General features: G+C 37.4%; 3 protein-coding genes across 3 annotated transcripts; 2 read left to right on the forward strand and 1 right to left on the reverse strand.

Moving 5' to 3' along the window:
• Window positions 1-2,093: 2,093 nt before the first annotated feature.
• On the forward strand, window positions 2,094-9,826 carry cdcp2 (CUB domain containing protein 2). Its single transcript, XM_020929144.2, has 6 exons — window positions 2,094-2,160; window positions 3,327-3,674; window positions 4,594-4,935; window positions 6,277-6,630; window positions 7,167-7,345; window positions 9,401-9,826. The coding sequence occupies exons 1-6, from the start codon at window positions 2,094-2,096 to the stop codon at window positions 9,701-9,703; spliced, it is 1,593 nt and encodes a 530-aa protein (XP_020784803.1). The 3' UTR covers window positions 9,704-9,826.
• A 404-nt stretch (window positions 9,827-10,230) lies between these two features.
• Window positions 10,231-12,429, reverse strand: tceanc2 (transcription elongation factor A (SII) N-terminal and central domain containing 2). The gene is made up of 4 exons (XM_020929220.2): window positions 11,854-12,429; window positions 11,624-11,765; window positions 11,153-11,346; window positions 10,231-10,758 (listed from the first exon to the last, which is right to left on the reverse strand). Exons 1-4 carry the CDS (start codon window positions 11,950-11,952, stop codon window positions 10,570-10,572), a joined length of 624 nt encoding a protein of 207 aa, XP_020784879.1. The 5' UTR covers window positions 11,953-12,429; the 3' UTR covers window positions 10,231-10,569.
• Window positions 12,430-12,496: 67 nt separating this feature from the next.
• tmem59 (transmembrane protein 59) lies at window positions 12,497-16,451 on the forward strand. Its single transcript, XM_020929193.2, has 8 exons — window positions 12,497-12,689; window positions 12,851-12,956; window positions 13,596-13,690; window positions 14,149-14,301; window positions 14,915-14,987; window positions 15,064-15,178; window positions 15,324-15,441; window positions 15,898-16,451. The coding sequence occupies exons 1-8, from the start codon at window positions 12,543-12,545 to the stop codon at window positions 16,048-16,050; spliced, it is 960 nt and encodes a 319-aa protein (XP_020784852.2). The 5' UTR covers window positions 12,497-12,542; the 3' UTR covers window positions 16,051-16,451.
• Window positions 16,452-16,588: the final 137 nt, after the last annotated feature.

Below are 16,588 nucleotides of genomic sequence, written 5' to 3' on the forward strand. Positions count from 1 at the left end.
CAATCTCTAGTAAACAAAAGGTAAAATGAGCTGTTAACTTGAAAACTACTGCTTCATGACATCACAAGGTGGAAAAGAGCATTTTGAGGTTTGGAGATGTGCAAAGACTAATAATAAAGAATTACTCAAATATGTGTGAATGAAACAAAACACAGCTCCAGGTATGATTTTGAGAAGGTAACAGCATTATAACATGGCTTAAAGCTCACAAGAGGAAAATTTGCGTAATACAGGCCCTCTAACAGGATACTAAAATGTCTTATTTTTGATGTTGGATATAGTTAATTGCAGAAAAACCTTTAACTCCAGTGTTTAGTCGGGCATCATTGTATTAAACCCCAGGAGACATGGCAGATCAAACAGACTGTGACTGCAATGCTCTTTATTCTATGGGAATTCTCCAGCACTTTTAAACCCTATTTGTTTACTTGTTAATAGGTGATTTTAATTGCCCCAAACAAGCATATCTTTATGAAACACATTTGCGCGCTGCCCACTACCCCACATCCTTGAACAATGACGAGCTCTCCGGAAAGGACGGAATTAAAATTCAAAGGCAAAGCTGGTTCATTTTAGTTTCCAGGAACTGCCGTGTGAAAAACACTTGACTGATTTTAATCACATTCTTATTTATTTCAGCTTAGGGCTCGGCATGACTTTTTAGCAGCACAGAGGAGATTTCTGTGATGAGTTGCACAGTACAACAGCGCCATCTAGCAGGCGATTTAGGGAAGTAAGTGCCACTCTGATGTCATTAGATATTCTCACACTCACTTCTCCATACCTGAGCTGAAATGACAAATACTTATTTCGATGTAGCTGCTTATTTTTTACATTTTATCTCGTTTCTCTGCTACTGTTCAGAGTCACATTTCATTTGCAAACACGTATTTTGCTGTTCACTTCCATTTTGACAGCTGTCTGTCCAGTAGAAATGATTCATGATTGACCTTTCATAAATGCATTGAAATCTCACTGAATATCAGCAAAGCAGCAAATTAAGTGCAGAGGTGATTGGCTCTATTCTAATATATATGATATTAGACATACTTAGACTTAGACTTAGACAGATTTTATTGATCCCCAAGGGAAATTACCAGGACACAGTAGCTCACACATCACATATTATAAAAACAAAGCGTAAATGTAAAAGGTCATAATAAATTCTAAACAAAGTAGCAAAAAATAGCAAGAGACTGGTGTCAAATAAGGTATAATTATATAAATGTCTATGTACAAGTAAAAATTGCATAGAAAAATAAGAACTAATAATATCTCAGCTATATACAAGAGGTTGTATATGATGTGAAATGTATGACTCACTGTTTGGAAAAACCTAATATAAAAAGTATAGAAAGTCAACCTATAAGCAAAGAGGACAACAGAATAAAACTAAAGATGAAACTAAAGCTACTAAAACTGATATTGAAGCTTGATACTCATTTGAATACTGAAAAAGTCATATAAACAGGGCAAAAATATAACATTTCTGAATAGTGTTAGAGCTAGTAAAAAGACTACATGGTGTTGAGATGCAGACAGACTAATAATCAAGACGTGTAAATGAAACCAAACACAACTAATGGTCTGTTTTTGATGAGGTAACAATACTGTAACATGATTTAAATCTCACAAGAATCAATTTTGCATCAATTTAACCTTTAAACTTGACTCGGGACTATACTCAGATACGATAAAAGACATAATAGGATCAATTCTCTGTAGGTAGGCCATTCTTCTTAATCATGATCCCATATCTCCACTAAACAACCCCTGTTACATCTGCTGGCCATGTCGTGCGCATAGGCCGTCATTAAAAATACATACCCCTCCCCAAACGGTGTCCTGACAAGCCACTCAGAGCTCATTGGATATCAGTCATTAAATTAACCAGAGGGGGACAGGCAGCAGAAGCAGCAGTAGCTTTAGCAGGAAGGGTATCAAGTATCCCCGGATAAATTTTTCAAAGTCCCATTAACTCCCAGGCCCGGCGCTGACGTTTCAAGGCTGTATGCTCTGACACCACCGTTGTCTATGTGTGCTGTTGAGGTGCAGGTGAGGCGTGACAAAAGCCGAATCAACAATAACAAAACATGGGTACCTCCGTGGCTGTACTCCTTCATGTGCTGCTGCTGGTTGACAGGGCGCATTCGAAAAAAGGTGAGTGGGTATCTGTTATCTTCATGACGGACAAACGGGCCTGCAGTGAAGGAAAATGCCATGTTAGAGGTAATAGAAAAGAAAGGAGTCTACTCTTTTTCATTGGAATTTAGACCAAAAGGGCTGGTTAGTTATGATTTTGTTTTAAATTTCTATAGCATTTAAATGTTCAGTTTGGCCTTATGCAGTGAGAAGTGTGTGTTATTGCATAAATAGTTAGTTTGTGAGCGTGTTTTCAGTGGTAGAAGAAACTGGAGCACCCTGAGGAAACCTTAACTACTAACCACTAACCACTCTGCCATTATACATGACATAAAAGGTACACATTTATTTACTTTTCTGGTGCAAGGGATGCTACCTGCTTGTCTCCATGGAGATGTTATTCATTTGCCAATTTTCCACAGTATCACTATCTTGGATGCATTTCACTAGAGGTGTTTTTGTTGCGTTGAAATGCATCGTTCTTACTTTGAGCTTGCCTCTCCACAGACATAAACTATCTAATGTCTCTCTGAAAGCATGACATAAAGAGCTTCAAGGAAAACATGTATAAACCAACTTGGCCTGCAGACTATTGATAATTACAGCATAGTGAGAGACACACAGATACACACACAGTTTACCTACATTTATGATCTTTTAATGTCCAAAAAGTGCATTTTCAAACCATTCCCAACTTTTTTGTTCATGTTGGCCTAATTGTGGATAATATTTTAACAGCAGGTGTTTATGTTTTCATTCAACAAAACATATATTACTTTTTAGAGTCAAGCTCATAATACTATTGTGTCACATTTTTTTGCACTGTCTCTCTATTTTCTTGAACATGCCACTAAAGTTAGATTAAGTAACATCCTATTTTTGCATTTAGATCTCAAAAAAAGGGGGAAAAAAAAGCAAACAAAAAAAACATAAGCTAATTGGTATTTTAAATAAGTAAGTAAGGCTATATTGAAAACATACAGAAATGTTTACCTTAGTTTTGGATAATTAACTAAACTCTTTTGGTTACATGTTATTCAGGGATTTTAGCTTCCTGTAATATGCAACCTTTAGAGACTTTCTTCATTCAAAACACTGCAAATTGTTAATTGCTATGGTCTTAATTTTTCCATCTTTCTGAAATTTGAATGTAATATATACTCATCCGAATTCTCTCCTTGCAGGTGTCAAATGTGGTGGTATCCTGTCCTCTCCGTCCGGTAACATCTCCAGTCCTAACTTCCCCGGATTGTACCCGTATAATATCGACTGTACCTGGCTTATTGTGGTGGCAGAAGGCTCCTCTGTGCTCCTCACTTTCCACCAATTCGAGCTGGAGTACCATGCCACCTGTGCGTACGACTATATCAAGATTTACAATGGCATTTCGGAAGACGAGGGGAACCTGCTCGGGACTTTTTGCGGAGACATCTCACCTCCCCAGTTCACGTCTTCCTGGAATGTCATGTCCATTATCTTCCATTCCGACCGGCATGTGGCCCATAGAGGCTTCAGTGTTGGCTACAGGAAAGGTAGTACTGCCTTAAGTGCTCTCGTCTGATAGAAAATGGCTTGGAGCGATGCCATTTTTCTCCCAGTGTGGCAGAAAAACAACTTTTAGCTTAGACCTGCATCAGCAAAAAACAGCTTTTAGTAGTTTTTATTGCTGGAGAAGACCTTTGGCTTAGCATCAAGTGATATCAATCTGAGTTATAGCAGTGTACTTGAGATGCTTAACAGAAAATGTCCAGCAAGTTCAGAACCAAGGTCTCTCTATGATTGAGCCAGTATAGAATCCAAGTTTTAACCACAAATTTTCACTTATATCACAGATTGTATAATAAAAATTTGATATTATGTGCTGAATTGTTATGGTAACACAATAATTAGCTTAATTAATAGAATAGGTTCAAACGCAACCAATAGTATTTGAAAGAATTATTGAGTTATTTGGTCTAATTTAGTTAACATATACAGTAGTCATTGCATTTTTAGGGCATTAAATGATTTTAAGATGACATTTTAGCCAAAAAAAAATAGGCTAAAATGTGCATTGTGCAAGTTACTGGTCAGATCTGTGGAGAGGTAACCCTGCTCACACTAATGTTTGTCAAAATTTTGCTATAAAAACATCTTTAAATGAATAAATGCAAGATGAAAATGACATATTGTGGAATATTCCTGGTCAATTATACATCAAAATCATATTGTGAGTGGGCTTGCAACTCCACAAACCCGACTCGACAAACCTCTAGGGCAGGGGTATTGTCCTCTTCCTGGAAATGTTATCTCTTTGGCCATAATATTCTAAATTATGCACAACACTATTATGACAGTAATGACAGTAGCACTGATTAAACGTTCAACCCCCTGCCAAGCAACTGACTTTCCCTCACTTTATGTTGTAGTAAATAATTAAACACACTTACATTTTCTCCATCTTTCTTTCAGACATGTGCGGTGGGGTTTTGACAGGCCTGTCCGGGGTCATCTCCAGCCCCGGTTACCCTCAGGAGTACAGCAACAACGCGGACTGTTCCTGGGCCATTCACGTGTCCAACAGCAGCGTGGTCAGCCTGGTCTTCCTCGACTTTCAGCTGGAAAACAATGAGGGCTGTAACTTTGATTTTGTGGCTCTATTCGACGGTCCCACAGTTACACACAGACACTTGGGTAAATACTGTGGAGCAGAGAAACCTCCCAAAACTGTGACTACCTCCAGCCAGCTCCTAGTGGTCTTCAAATCTGACTTCAATATAGGAGGGCGGGGCTTCAAGGCCTATTATTACTCAGGTAAGAAAGTGGCAAATTATCTTAAAGAGTGAGTATTATGCAAAATCAAAGAGTTATAATTTTTTCCCTCATCAAAAATATGCCGAAAGAGGTTTTAGTACCTATCTATCTATTCAAACACTTCTTATGTATAGCTGCAATGCTCAGCCCACAACAATTCTCCATAAATATCCAAAAACATGATACCAAACTGTACAGAGCAACTTTACAAACCCAATGTGATGTGCAGTAGTTTCATTATCGGGATGCACGCTGGTTGTGGTAGTGCTCTGAAGGGGTAGTGACTTAATATGAGGAGCAAGGGGAAGGGGAGACTCAGAGTGTCAAAAACAAAAGTGAAACTTATAAAACATGCTAATACTTTGCTTTTTAGTGAATGTGGCATTTTCAAAACGATAAAAGGTAACAGTGTGATCTAAGTATGTTATGTTATGCACAGGGGTGGGCAATTATTTTTTTCCATGGGGCTACATAAGAAACAGAAAATATCGTGGAGGGCCAATCCAAAATGCTTAACACAATTCTACATAATATTCATTGTATTTCTAAGACTTGTAAGACTAATATATACATGTTACAACTAAGCAATGAAAAACTGAGGCTGCCTTACAAAAAATGTCATTAAAAAACACCTCTAAAATAAAAGCAATGCAGCTTTAGTCCATGTATGAGATAAAATTATAAAATATGTTTATTTTGTAATTTCAAATGAGATTAATGGGCCAGTCAGGGTCAACTAAAGGACCGTATGTGGCCCAGAACTGGACAATCCCCAGGCCTGTGTTAGCAGCTGAATACCCCATAGAAATAAAATACCCCTTGACTAAATTGACTAACCTGATATGCACTAAAAGGTAAGTGTTAATTTATAAACTACTTGCTTCATGACATCACAAGGTGGAACAGAGCATTTTTAAGCTTTGGAGATGTAAACAGACTAATAATAAAGGGTTACTCAAACATGTGTGAATGTAAAAAAAAAAAAAAAACACAACTCTAGCTATGTTTTTGAGGAGGGAACATTCTAACATGGCTTAAAGCTCACAAGATACAATTTTGCATAATATAGGACCTTGAATCAAAAAATAATTGCTAGCTAGTTGATCACTAACATAATCATTAATTGCAGCCCTATCTCTATCCCAAAAAGTGTATTTATGGATATACTAGTAGAGGCCAGTGTATGTACAGTACTTTACTCTTAAGTGAATATATGTCATTGTCAGATTTATATTAAATATTCACACTTTCTCGTGGTCCTGTGTACCTCATGCATTTCTCAATAAGAAGCACATCTTGAGTCCTTCACATTATTGATAGCATTTCTCTGCCCTCTCTCAGGTGAGTGCCAGCAGGTCTTATCAGGCGTCAGCGGTAACTTCAGCAGCCCTCACTTCCCCAAAATCTACCCCAACAATATCAACTGCCACTGGAGCATCAGCCTGTCTCCCGGATACAGAATCAAACTGTATTTCACTGTCATGGACCTGGAGGAGAGAAACAGCCTGAGCGATGAGTGTGATTACGACTATGTGGCGGTGTATGATGGAGAGAGCCAGACGGACGCATTATTGGGGCGTTGGTGTGGCAGAGACCAGCCCCCCTCTCTGGTGTCAAAGGGAAACAAACTCCTGGTGGTCCTGAGTACAGACAGGAACGAGGCTCATAGAGGTTTCACTGCATCATATCTTGGAGGTAACAGCAATTTTATGATATTTGATTTTTGGTCTGCTGGCCACTAAAGATTAAATTCCAGTAAAGTGAATGTTATCTACAATCAAGCAATTTTAAGACTAGCCATAAATGTGGAATAAGGTACAGCTACCCAAAATATACCCAATCTTGTGCTCAGCTCAGGTCTCTGGCTTCCTGTGGCTCAGAGAATAGACTTTACATTAGCTCTGCTTCATGGCCTAGCATGTTAGTGCTATATGAACCATCTTTCATTCTGAGGTCCTCAGGGACTGGCCTCCTGCTGATCAGCTGCTGACTGAACATCAGAGTTTCAGTTTTGTGCGTCTAAAATCTGGGATTATTTTTACAATTTTTAATGTAGTTTTAACACATCTTTCTTGTTTTATAAGGTATTTTATTTGTGAGCAAATTGTACTGCAAAACAAATGTGTCTTGTCAACCTGCCAAAACAGACTAAACCTTAGATCTGTATTTTGTATCTTAAAACAATTAAAACCTTGTTGTCTTGTTCTTGTCTTGTTCCTGTCCTGTCCCAGTTGTCCCAGTGAACATCAGCTGCACGCGCTCCGAGTTCTCCATCCTGATCCCTCAGCAGTCTCTACCGCAGCTCGACAGAGAGAACATCTATCTGGGAAACCCGTCCTGCACTGCTCAGCTCACCACCACCGCCTACAAGATCCAGGCTCAGTTTGTCAACTGTGGCACAGCTGGACAGGTACAACACTGCCAGTGTTGGGGAGTAACGAATTACATGTACTGGCGTTACGTATTCAGAGTACAAATTATGAGTAACTGTATTCGGTTACAGTTACTGTTTGAATGAGTGGTAAATGGATTACAATTACTTTGCTGAAATAAGTGAATTACAAGGCAGTATTTTCCTGTTATCACATTTTGTGCTACATCCCATTTATTTATTTATTTTTATTTCGGTAATTCCACTCATTGCTGGAAACCCAAACAGAACGTGGCAATAAGAGCGACGTAAACGTCATGTTCACGTTGGCGGCGTCAGTCACACAATGGACGAGGTCAAAGAGCCAGTAGAATAGAGCCAGCAGCGCACAGGTAAAAACACATTTGTCTCTTGGGAATTCTTCTCCCGACGTGAGATATAAAAAAAAAACAGACAAATATAAAATCGCCTACAAGTTAAATGTCAAACCGGAGCTACTGGCACTGGTGAAAACAACCTGCCTAGGCTCATGAAATCTGCAGTACTGTCCTATAGTGACCTGCCACATGAGGGGACGCGCACACAAACACACACAAACAAACACAAACACACACCTTCATCATCGTCATTAACCTGAGAATGCGCGGACCACGTCTCCTTCCGTAGCTACTGCACGGACACCGCCTCCCGTGCGTCACGTGTGGACTGTGTTTTCTCGCGTATGCTGTGTAGACCGCGCCTCCTCCTGTGAGCCTCTAAACCAGAACTAACACCAGGACTAAAACCAGGACTAAACCAGAATTGAACCAGGTCCAAACCAGGACTAAACCAGGTCTAAACTATAGGACTAAACCAGGTCTAAAATCAGGACTAAACCAGGACTAAAACCAGGACTAAACCAGGTCTAAAATCAGGACTAAACCAGGACTAAAACCGGGGATTAAAACCAGGACTAAACCAGGTCTAAACAATATGACACCTAACAGTAGGTTGGACATAATTTAAGGTGATCTCATATAAAAATAATTTCTGTATCAATAATATTTTTTAGTATGGTTAAGGAAAGACTGAGCTTGTTATTGTCTTTTAGCAAACAAAACATCTTATGTTAACATCCTAGTCCTTATCCAAACAGATCCTGGTCTTTGCTTCTCTACAGCAAACAGTTGCTTATTCATGGAGATTTTGGGTCAACAGACAATCTGAAGAGAACAAACAAGAATTTTCAGGATGCGGTTGCTACATTCATGTCATTTTATAAAGCATGACAATATCAAGTAATCCAAAAGTATTCAGATTACGTTACTCCCTTTAAGTAATTTAATGGATTACATTACAAACTACATTTTGGGGTATGTAATCTGTAATATGTAGGGGAATACATTTTAAAAGTAACCTTCCCAACACTGAACACTGCACATAAGACAACAATGATGAGACAGGGTTTACAGTAACAGTACAGCAAAAGTATAATATTCTGTTCTCAAGAATCTAAGTCATGGTATACTTAAATTTGGAAATCTCTTGTTTCTCTTATTCAGGCAAGTAGGGCCATACTAATAATACAAACTATTTACATATATTTAAACATGCACAAATATCTTCTCTGGTTGAAGGTCCACCACCTGCTTGTGTCCATGGAGATGTTATTGCTTTGCTAGGAATGTTCCACAGTATGTCACTCTTTTCCATCTAGCATTTATTCCATCACAGGCGTTTTTATTGCCAAAATCTTGCCAAAACATGCAATCTTAAAGGGTACCTCCCCAGAGAATTGGCCAGTAACTTGGCCTGTTGGCATCATCAGCTTGTCTCCATTTAATGCCATACTGTGAAACATTCCGAACAAAGCAATAACATCTGTATGGACATATGACAGTTACAGCAATGTTGTTACCTCATCAAAAAAATATCTGGAACATATCTACTTGACTAAATGTACAGGATTTATGTGTTAAACGTGTGAATGTAACAAAACTTAACTCCAGGTATGTTTTTGATGAGGAAACATGAATACATATATCAGAAAATAGCGCAATATAGGTGCTTTAAAATGAATACTTTCTATCTTCATTCAACTCTTTCCTTTGGCAGAAACGTCGAAACATCACAGTTATGGTGAACAAACTTTACATTGACTTTTCTGATGAGAAACAGAAGAACATTCAAGAGTACAGCGTTCAGTGTGATGCGCAGAGGAAAGTGGCTTCAGTGTCCATCATCTCAGGAGAAGAGCGACACCTAGAGGAGCAGGCCCAGAAACCAGAGGGAGACACAGGAGGCTCACAGAAATACAACAGTGACCCTCACGACCTCAGCGACATCGTCTTCATTAGCATCTGTGTTCTGGCTGTCATACTCATGGTCATAGCGATTGTCTGGCTTGTTCTGCTTTAAAGGGCCCATATTACACTATTTTCTGATCCATGTTATAGTGTTGTTTCTGCATCACTGTTTTGTTTCATTCACACATGTTTAACACACAAGTCCTGCATATTTAGGCTGAGTTCTTCTCTCAAACAGAACACACTTTGGACTACCTTGTGATGTCATGCGGTAATAAAAGAAGTGCTCCGCTGTGTTTCTAAACTCCATACACCATCTCTAGAATCATTTGGGTGATTTGAGCCCTGGAAATGTTGAATGAAACAAAACACAAAATATTCTAATGTTATAAAATGTCACAGTCTTAGTCTTGGGAAAATAACTATGCCAGGTGTTCGAACTATTTTGATTTTGTATAGTTCATACTTGCACTTTAAACATTCCATTCCACTTGATTAGCAATATAAAAAAAAAACAATATAACATTCTTCAACAGTACACAAACTAGTGGCAATAACTTTGAAATGAATCCCCATAGAGTACTTATATGTATGTGCCACCAATAGATTTTTTAATCTTTATTAAAACATATTTTTAACTAAGTTATGGTGTTCTAATAATAGTATGGCTCACTCAAGTAAATGTACTAAAAAGATACAGAGACATTTTTCAGTTTCTTATCCCACATCTTTTATCTTCAGATCACACATTTGAATTTTCACTAACAACACAATCTCTGAATGTTTTATCATACACACATTGACTAGCAGCAATAAAAAAAACATCATTTAGAATTGATTTTAAAAAAGCTTTTTTGGCTACTTGTGTGCCACATATTGTGAACATGTTATCTTTTTTCCAAAAATGTACTAAATAAAACAATGTAAAAATGTAAATATTAAAATAAGTCAAGTTAATAGTTTGTCAATTTCTTTTCTTCATTTCTTGTACTTTGACACCAGTGTGTTGACTGACAGTGTATTGTCTTTAGTCTGAGTCCTGATTTCAGGGTTGTGTTTAAAGGCAAAGACCAGCGCTCTCACAGTCCGTCTGTACGAGCTGCTCACCAGCCGGGAGCACTGGTGGAAAACTTCTCTCTCAATGTTGTCGATAAGGCCACAATCCTCCTGGAGAAGACAGAATAGAAATTAGTGATAAAACATATTTCTTAATTGTTCCATACAAAGAAAAAACAATAAAGTACCATGACAACTTAAATAATTGTATCTCTCCAAATCTTAGTTGTGATTTTACATTACATTAGAAAGGGTTAGGATTAGGGTTAGGGTTATGCATGTATTGTACGCTGAACATATTGAAAGGGCCACACTAATTTACTTCATGTAAAATAGATAATGTAAGATTTGGTTTATGCCAGTAGAGAAGACACTTATTTACTTTTGCTCCAAGCCATTAACCTGTTACCTATTTACCTTTGTCTTTCTTTTTGGATTAGTAATACTGTTTGGAATTTGTTTGAGAACTATTATTAGGACCATTGGAATAGAGCACATAACTCACTTTGACCTCCAGAGCTTCAGCCATCAGTCTTCTGGCATTACTGCGCAATGTTTCTGACTGTTTGTCTGAACGAACTTCAATAGACGGCTTATTCAAATTCTCCTCGATGAACGTCCTCCACTCTGTGTAAACTTTAGCTGCCTTTGAGCTCACCTCTGGGTCCAGATGCTTTCTCATCTTGTTAACAGTATGACCTGAAAACAAAGGTTTAGCAAATAAGAATACTTACATATTTAATTATAAGAAACTGGATGTATTGCATCTCCCAAGGTTTACTTTATGGAAATGAAACAAGGCTAATATAATGCACCAGACAATTGTAACAAAAAAGCAAATGGGAAAAGGTCAAATTCTACACATATACTTATACAAATGGAGCATTTCCACAGCCTCATGTTTGAATAATTTAATAAAAATGTTCATAAGTTCACAATTGGACACTATAAATCACCCAAAACCATTAATTCTTACCTATTTTAGTGGACTTAAGCACCTCTCTGGATGGGATCTTCTGGCTGAGTTCAGTCAGAGCAGACAGCAGGTTTTCTTTGCTCTGATCTGGCAGCTCCAGCATAGATTTACAGCGAAGGATGTCTTCAATCACAACAACTCTCTGAAATATTGATAGCCAAATTAATTTAACAATTATCTGGACAGTAACATCTGCCACATCTTACAATAGTAACTCACATCTAACATACCTTTAGAGACTCAATAGTAGCTTGTTTGTACACTTTCTCTTTGGTCTTTGTCTTTGTAGGCGTTTCCACTCGCGGGGTACGAACTACAAACTTATCCATGTTGATATAATAAAGATATCGACTTATTCTGAATGGTTTTGTTGCACAACGCTAATGCTAATGCTAACTAGACATGCACTAGGCGACATCTGTGTTGCTATAAGCCAACTTGGACCATGGTTATATCAGACATCACTCTTTGTAAAATAAAAATCGTATCAGCTTGGCTAAACTTATAAAACAAACGAATAAAAAAAAAATGTTTGATGTAAAGCGAGCCTGCAGTTTGTGCCGCGCTGCATTTACTGACCTCCATACAAGTCGGTACCCACGCTGTCTTTTGCAATAGTACAACTACGGAGAGAAACTTGGCAATTTTAAAATGTTACCATCGTGTATTAAGCCAATCTAATGCTTAAATATTGTAACAAAATGCTAACTGAATTGGATTACTACATTTCTTACGACTTCTTTGACGTTATAGAAGTTTACCAACGTTTACTCGAATCGTATACCCGATTTCCGAGGATATTGAACATAGCAAACATTCAGTCACTTATGTTGCGAGAAGAGCCGTTCTCGCGAGACTACAGAGAGCTTAGGAGGAAGAAGAAGTGTGTTGTTTTGTTGTTGGGCTATCGCAGGCAAAAATGGGGGAATTTTCCTCTTTTGTCCGTATCGTAGCACTTTTTGCCTCTACATTGGCTTCCCAGGATGTGTTTGATGCCGTTTTGGGACACACCGGATCTTGCCGAAAGTCCTGTGAAATGACATACAGTTTGCACACATATCCTCGGGTAAGCGCTTTGTCAATACGGTGCAACAAATTGTGCTAGCTTGTGCCATCACGGATATCCAAAACAAAATGCCCGCATTACTGTTTTCTCTTTAGGAATCGTAGCATTTAATGTCGTTTTGCGTGATCAGCTGGTGTAATTTGTGCATTTTTAATTTGTAGGAGGAAGAACTCTACGCCTGTCAAAGAGGATGTCGTCTTTTTGCAATTTGTCAATTTGTACGAGACACAGATGACCTGAATCAGACCAGAAGCGAGTGTGAATCCTGTAAGTAATGAGTAATTCATTGTGCATGGGTGTGTACACTGCACACACATATGGCGTGCCTTGTTGTATAATCGACTAAAGCTAATCTAAGCAGGGTAGATTCAAGTTCAGGATAACATTCAGGATGTAATAAAGCTATGGCGGATGCTGGGACCAAATTACCATGCATTTTATTATCATTACTGTCATTTGTTTTGCATATCCTTCTTGCTGCCAAAACTAAATTTCTGTTGCAACTCTGGCTGCTGGTACAAGCTTCCCAAAAGCTGGTTAATATCTAATTTCTGTACATTTAAAATTACTCCAGATGCATTATGCAAAGTGGGCAGTTTGATGTGAGTCGTCAGAGTGCCGTTTAATAAGATAATTAGCTAATTGGCTTCAAATAATTATTAGTTTCAGTGTGCATGTAACCACACCCACTGTTATCTAAAAGTAATGGGAAGAAGTTGCTCAAACAGATGCCTAACTATAACACATTTTATGCCCAGGAAATGTTCATATGTGTTCCTTTGTGTTTATGGTGAACTGAAGTGTGTTAACGTGGGAGTATTGTTAATGCATTGTTATATTTCTCATGTCCGGTAGCATCATTTATATTGTGCTATAAAACAACAATGAATGCTATCTTCCTTTCAGCTTGTAATGAAGCCTACAGTCCGTCAGACGAGCAGTTTGCCTGTAACCTGGGCTGCCAAAACCAGATTCCTTCCACAGTGCAGCGCCAGGAGCAGGTAAGCTATCTAACTACTTCCAATATTAATTATGCATAATTGTTTTGCACATTCCTTTTCCCAAGTTGTGTTTCTCAATTACCTTCTCTTCTGTTTGGAAATATAACAAAACATTTTTAAATATACTTGTAAGATAGCAAAAATAATAAGGACTAATTCTGACACAGGGGGTCATAAGAAAACAGTGGCTATGGGCTATATACATACCAAAAGTCTGATCATTATATCTGGAGTTATCAGATTACTGAAATGTCATGTAAATAGGTTGTGTTTTATGTGAGTAATCTGAATTCTTTCTGATTGTTCACACCTTTTTATGGCATCGCTCATGAAAGAAAACCTGTTGGCCAATCTCTAATTAAAATCACTCTACAATATAGAACAGTACTACTTTTTAGCTCCTTCTCTTGTATCTAAAAACTGAGGTCCATTTACATGCATTTATTGTGTGTCTGTAGCTGGAGGCGATGGTTCCGCGGATGCACCTGCTTCACCCCCTGACTTTGGTGAGGGGGATGTGGGAGGACATGATGAGCCAGGCCCACAGCTTCGTCTCCTCCTCCTGGACCTTCTACCTTCAAGCTGATGACGGAAAAGTGGTAATTTTCCAGGTAAATGTAACAATAGTGTTTTTTGTGTTCTTGTAGTCGTTTGTATAAGTGATTTTGATATATTGTGGTATATTATGGAACAGAGTAGTATAAAAAGGAAAGATGCAGTGTTTCAGAGATTGTTTTTCAATATCAGTTCCTGTCCATTTTGCTTAGCAATTAATTTCTTCATTATGGATTCTTGAGGCTTAAGAAATTAGATCATAAATATCGCTTGCATGTGATTTTATTTATTGCAGTGAACTGGGGCTTCTTGACAAAAATGCCTATGATGAATAAGATGAATAACAATCTCCAATTCCTCGAACTGTATTTGTGGCCTTAATGTTGATTCAGGAAAACAACTGTAAATATCACTCATCAGTTGTGTTGATGTTAAAATATCTCGTAACGTCATTTTCCAAGGTTTTCTGGAAAGAAAAAACTGAGAAGGTAACTTAATCAGTTTGTGTTTATGTGTATGTGCTGTTTTGAATTTCACAAATTTTTTATTTTTTTTTCTGATTGGCCAAGGACAAAAGTAGTGACGCCTTCAAACGCAGCCTCTAATATGTAAACATTCAGTTTTTTATAAAAGAAAATATAAAACTGCCATTTCTTTTGTCGTCTTCAGACTGAGCCACAGATTCGAGTTTACTCTCAGATTGAAGTGGACAATGATGCCAAAGAGGAACCACAGAAGAACTGTAAGTATTTGTTTAAAATAATATATACATATTTTTAATATATTGTACTGACTATTTTGTTATTGTCCATTAATAGTTTTGAACAGTCCAATTTACAAAGAATATCAGCACACTTTAATCCAAGAGCGAGACAGAGACATGAATGAACGCACGTATGAAGGAGACTACAATATTTTTGGTTGTCTGGCAAGGTAAAATGTTTGCTTTATAGTCACATTACACCATCATATATTAGTTCTTTAGTGTTTAATTGATACGTGGAAGTAAGAGGTCTACTATTGATGAGATTGAGGATTTCAAACAAATTGTCTAAGTTTGAATATTTTCCTTCAATAGAAACCCATGGCTGCCAGGCTGGATTCTAACCACAACCCTGGTCCTGTCTGTTTTGGTCCTGATCTGGATTTGCTGTGCCACTGTAGCAACAGCTGTAGACCAATATGTCCCTGCAGAGGTAAGCTAAAAGGAAAACAAAACAAACAAAATGAAATCAAATAACCATCCAACAAAGCAATTAATAAATGGTGAACACATAAAACAGTAATTAAGATTGTCAGCCTTGACTTTTTTTATTTAATGTCAGTGATTACTTTGCTAATCTGCTAGTCTGTCTGGCTATTTATTTTTTTATTAATTCAATTAGCTGTACCATAAAGATAGAGATTTTTTAAATTAAAAATAGACTTGATTGAGTAGGGGTTTCATTTAAAAAAAAAACATAAATATTCTGTTTCAAGGAAAGACTACAACCCTAACTGCTTTTTCAATTGTGCATGCTTGAAAAAAATCATCTGAACAACAGTATATTTTGTGCTGTATAATATTACATTAGCTGTTTATATGGTAATTATTGTTATTTAACTATTTAATTTTATTTTGATACCTAGTTGGTTCTTCTTCCCTTGTTTAGAAGCTGAGTATTTATGGCGACAATGAGTATCTTGATGAAAAGAAACTCATTCCTTACCCACAATCCTCTCTGGTCATCATCACCTCCAAAGCCCCTGAAGAAGAGGCTGGACCACTGCCCTCCAAAGTCGACCTGGGGAAGTCCGACATCTAGTGGCCAAAACGAAGCACAGAATGGAACTTTATTTTATTTGATTTGCTTGGGGCTTATGGTCTAAACAGAGATGCAGCATATTTTAATGCAATATCCGAATCTCTAATTAATTTTAAGCTTCAAGGTTTTTGTGTATATTGGTAAATTAAGGCATTCTAATTTCTTTTTGCCAGTATAATTTGGGTACCTAAGTTTTTTGTGTGCAATTTCTTTGGAGTGCTTGTTTTATCTGATGTTAAAATTAATTCTCAGTGACTTGAAGTGAACACAGGTTTTCTCCTAAAAACTCACCTTTGGTAAAAATAGATGTGCTAATTCTCTACCTTTCGGACATCATGTTTGTATGGCAGTTATATTACATTTTACTATTAAAATCTATACTATTAAAGTCATTAAACTTGTGCATTGTGTGAATTCAATTTTAGTATGAAGGAAAGAGTAAATGCAGACATAACTCATTCGTTCTATAAATAACATTTTGAGGATTTTTGACCATTAAAAAGGAACATTTTGACTTAAATTGCCAGCCCAAAACAAA

This window comes from Boleophthalmus pectinirostris, unplaced genomic scaffold, assembly GCF_026225935.1.
Source record: "Boleophthalmus pectinirostris isolate CB_2022bp ecotype Guang Dong unplaced genomic scaffold, ASM2622593v1 HiC_scaffold_16, whole genome shotgun sequence".
Taxonomy (NCBI): domain Eukaryota; kingdom Metazoa; phylum Chordata; class Actinopteri; order Gobiiformes; family Gobiidae; genus Boleophthalmus; species Boleophthalmus pectinirostris.